Genomic DNA, 4,514 nt, shown 5'->3' with positions numbered 1-4,514 from the left:
GTAAAATTCTGGTAATGTTTTTGTCATTTGGGTCATTCTTTTGTCGTTTTGGTAATTTTTTGTCACATTCCGGTCATTTTTAAGCTAATTTTGATATATTTTGTCCACAAACCTCAGTTTTTAGCGGTTAATCGTCTTTGAGTTCTCATTTTTCAGAAGTCTTGTTTTTATGGCTTTTATTTCATATGTTTTCTCTTAACTTTCATTGCTTTTCCTATAACTTTTGAGCTCTTTATGTATGCAATCTCTTGTCATTCTCTTTAAGTTCCCTTTGTCTTCTCTAGTATTTCTCATGTTTATTCCCTCGTATTAATCTATATTTACTTTATACAAGTAGTTTTATGCCGTTTAAAAATTGTTTCTCCCTTTAATATAAATAGAATTAGCTTTTAAAATGTTCAAAATATCAGTTTATGGCTTAAAAATAGCTTGAAAATGACAAAAAATTGCTGTTAATGCTTGAAAAATGCACCAAAATTGCTGTTAATGCTTGAAAAATGCACCTAAGTCCATTTTACCTCTAAAAGCGTCCGGAGATAGCCAGATTGTATTTATGGTTGAGATAAAGTCATAGGTTTGGCCCATAACTTTATTTATAAGACTTCATAGTACAGATTCAGTTCACATCTTCCGTGACTGGCTTACAAAACAGTCCCTAGCAGAGTAGAGTCCACAGAGATGTACAAGTCATCAGAGTTGACTAACATGTCTTCTTTCCCTCGGCAGAATCGAACGGCTGAACGAACATCTCCTGAAGGTTCGGGCGTCTTGGTCCGCCTGCGCTGTCTCTGCAAGCGACACACCGCACACTCTGGAAGAAGAAAGAACAAGGTGTCAGGTTCATGCAGAATCAGCCTCATATTGAAGGAAATGTGCTCTCTTGTGATGTGTTTAAAGCTGTATTTATGAAATAAATAATTGCCAAAAAATTTTATTATTATTATTTTGCAGACACCAAAGCAGTTTATCTCCGGAGAGTCTTTTAAGTAAAATGGACTTAAGCCATAAAAATGGCTTACTTTTTGCACTTTTTTGCCAAAATGGGCAAAAAAACGCACAATTTTTCATATATATATATATATATATATATATATATATATATATATATATATATATATATATATATATATATATATATATATATATATATATAAGGGAGTCAAAAGAAGGAAAAGTTGAGAGGAGGAGAAGAGATTGAAGGAGAGAGAACAAAAGAGAGAAGTCAGAATGAGAAAGATACTGTTAGGGGAGAGAGAGAAACATGAGAAAAAGTGAACTCAGAGAGAGAGCAAAAGACAGGAGTCAAAATGAGAGAATAGACGTTTAAACAAAGTTCTAAATAATAAACAAAACAGCAAATGAAACAAATATATCAATGGGAGAAGCCTGAGCAACACACACACACAAGTCTACAAAAACAGAACAGAGAAGGTGAAATCTATGTCAGCCAAAGCAAAGATTACAAAAACTACAAGACATCCAACTAAGATGAAGCCTGAGCAACACACACACACAAGTCTACAAAAACAGAACAGAGAAGGTGAAATCTATGTCAGCCAAAGCAAAGATTACAAAAACTACAAGACATCCAACTAAGATAGGCATTAGAGACCTTGTATATGGTAAAGGCAAGGGGTCAGGAGTCTTATTTATAAGTGTTCTGGGGGAAGAAATTGACCCTTAGTATACTCGAGAACAAGTCACTTAAACCCTATCTTGGCCAGACGCCTCGTATGAACATTACGCACTGAGGAGGAACTGAGTGACTGAAATAACATGGAACCGATATATATGGAGACAGACTACCATACGAGGAAGAGAGGACAAAATGAGAGGGAGGTAAGAGAAAGGAGGAGGAGGAGAGAAAGATGATGTTTGGAGGAAACGGAGAGAAGGAACGACAGGAAGGAGGAAAAATTAATATACATAAAGGAAGAGCAGAGATGGAGGAGGAAGACGACGAAAGAGGAGGGAGGAGGAGGAGGAAGAAGAATGAAAGCCATGGAGGGAGGAAGGTAAGGAGGAAAAATTAGTGCGGGAAGGATTTTTTTGGCTGACGAAAGGGAGAGAAATTATTGAACCTAGGCAAGGATTATAGGTGGAGAGAGAGAGAGAGAGAGAGAGAGAGAGAGAGAGAGAGAGAGATTCTGAGCAAAAGGAAGAATGCAAAGAGAGAGAAGGAGGGAGGGATGAATTCAAGGGAGAGGAAAGGGAGGAGGAAAAGGAGAGGATGATGGAGGGAAAGAGAGATCAAAGGATGTCTAGAGTGAAAAGAGGAGGAGGAGGAGAGATAAAAGGGAGGAGACGATATGGATACTGAGGAAGACGAGAGAATTTTAGGGAGGAGAGAAAACATACGTGAAGGGAAAAGGTGTTGAGATTGAGGAAGAATGGAGGAAGGAAGACTTGAAGGAGGAAGAAGAAGATGAACAGCAGGAGGGAAGAGTCACCACAGTCTGGCCCACCCCATAATGTACAGTATAGACCCTTGTTGACAAGAGGAAAAAATCAACAAAATTATGAGAAAATTATTGATGAGAATATCTACAGAAAGATTATTATTATGTGGATTATTATGACCTCTGCTGTCACGTGCCGGCCTAAATAATTTAATAATCACAGCACTGCCTTCACACACACACCTATATATAACTAACTAGTGAATGAACTAACTGATTAACTACGTGTGATGACTGCTTACTAACTAATGACTCAATGAACTAATAAACTAACTAATGGATGAAGTAAATAACTAGCTGACTGACTAACAGGGGCACCATAACTCAATATAAGCTTAGGTCAGTGCTCTCAGACGTTTCCGCTCCTCTCATCAACTGTAATAAGTTCTTGGCACAAAAAAAGGATCACGTTACCACCAGGGCCAGTCAGTAAACTACCCCAGGTCAAGCCAGTAAAATTTCCACATATCCTCTGACTGGAATAAATGTGAATGCCTAACACCTTTGATATCTAAAATGATTCCAGTACCGGGTAGCGAGGCCGAGCGATGAAAGGCACTAATATATACTAGACAGGAATGTAAGGAAGGCCAGTGTGGAAGGAGTTCCTTATCTCTTGTCTTCAACCCCGATGACCAACTACATGATTTCCTGCTCAAACTCAAGACCAAAGCTGAAGAGAAAGGAGCAGGGTGTCCCGCTGTAGCTGATATGGAGCAGAATAATGATAAAATTGATAATGGTAGCGCTTCTACTTCATCCGTGGTTGCATCTGTCACCGGAAAGCCTAAATTCAACTGTTCCTATTGTAAGCGAAACAGTCACGTCGCTGACTATTGTAAAAACGCCAGGGAGATCCGAAGGCAGAGTGCAAAGGGGGACACGCAGGAGTTTGGAAACGCTGTGCCGTCCATTCCTCAAGCCGTGCCGCGGGTAACAACACTGGCAAGTACTGTCGTTCACGGCACTAATAGTCATGGTACTGATGAGTGTTTCTCTGGGACAAAATTGAAGAAGCAGCGGCCAGGTGGGCATGGAAAGGGTTTGCGTTCTGGGGAAGCCGAATGCACTCCCAAAACTGACCCGGGGTAGGAACCCAACCAGGCCTTCAAAGAAAATGAGACTGCAATTGGGCCTGACGATAGTACCTTAATAGAGTCTGGTGCAGTCAGCCTAACATTATGGCACTTAAGAGTAGAATTGGGTCCTTTGAAAGCTTCCTTTGCCGACAACATCAGCGCTGCAGTTGATGTGTTGTCAGAAGACGTACATGGCTTTAAAATAAGCGTTGCATGGAGGTTGCTAGAGCCTTCGAGCCTCTGACCCAGACCTTTGTGGCGTGACCGGCGATAGTCTCAATGTCCTTGGTATTGTTTGTTTACCTGTGAGTTTAGGCAAAAGACTTGTTATCATACACTTGGAGTTTTACGTGGCGTCAAACTTTTCACTGCCATCTGACGGTCTTTAACTATTGTCATCACTGAGGTCCAACCACATGGTAATAGCCCCAGATATTAATACAGTAAGGTGGTTTCAAGGGAGATGCTATAGGGCCATGGATAAACCTGTGCGCCTCGCCTCTCCCCAGGCAAGAGCCAGCAGGAGCCATGTCTACCTGGTCCCGGTACACGGCCCACAATTCTGCCTTCACTAACATTCAGGGTAAACTAACTAAGGGAGTTGTCTATACACCCGAAGACTAGATCAAGGCAATAAAAACTGGTGTTGTAACAATGCTATGTCCACCCATTATAGTTACATGGCCTGCGACTGTGCCTTTGGCTATGCCGAGGGTAATATAACAAACGAGGGAGTCGTCATTACGCTCATCGACTACAAGGAGGCCACAAAATCTCCAGTTGTAATTAGTTTCCCAGGGATTAGAGCAACGCAGCAAGACTTCCTAGACTACTGTGCCCTTGGAATATTCATCACCAGACGTAAGGCACCGGGCACACCACCTTCAAAGACTGCTGCAAGATCCTGCATCGTCTGGGGTCTGGTGATGGGGCCTGCTCATATTATCAAACATTGTCACACACACACACACACATA

General features: G+C 41.2%; 1 protein-coding gene across 1 annotated transcript in view; it reads right to left on the bottom strand.

The window, feature by feature from the left end:
• Positions 1-577: 577 nt before the first annotated feature.
• LOC126989415 (uncharacterized) overlaps positions 578-4,514 on the bottom strand; it is a 7,719-nt gene continuing 3,782 nt past the window's right edge. Inside the window, exon 4 of the mRNA XM_050848007.1 lies at positions 578-811. Coding sequence (XP_050703964.1) covers positions 642-811 — 170 coding nt within the window. The 3' untranslated portion in view covers positions 578-641. The remainder of the gene's footprint in view (positions 812-4,514) is intronic.

This window comes from Eriocheir sinensis, unplaced genomic scaffold (assembly GCF_024679095.1).
Source record: "Eriocheir sinensis breed Jianghai 21 unplaced genomic scaffold, ASM2467909v1 Scaffold1164, whole genome shotgun sequence".
Classification (NCBI taxonomy): Eukaryota; Metazoa; Arthropoda; class Malacostraca; order Decapoda; family Varunidae; genus Eriocheir; species Eriocheir sinensis.
This window is presented reverse-complemented; position numbering and strand designations above follow the sequence as displayed.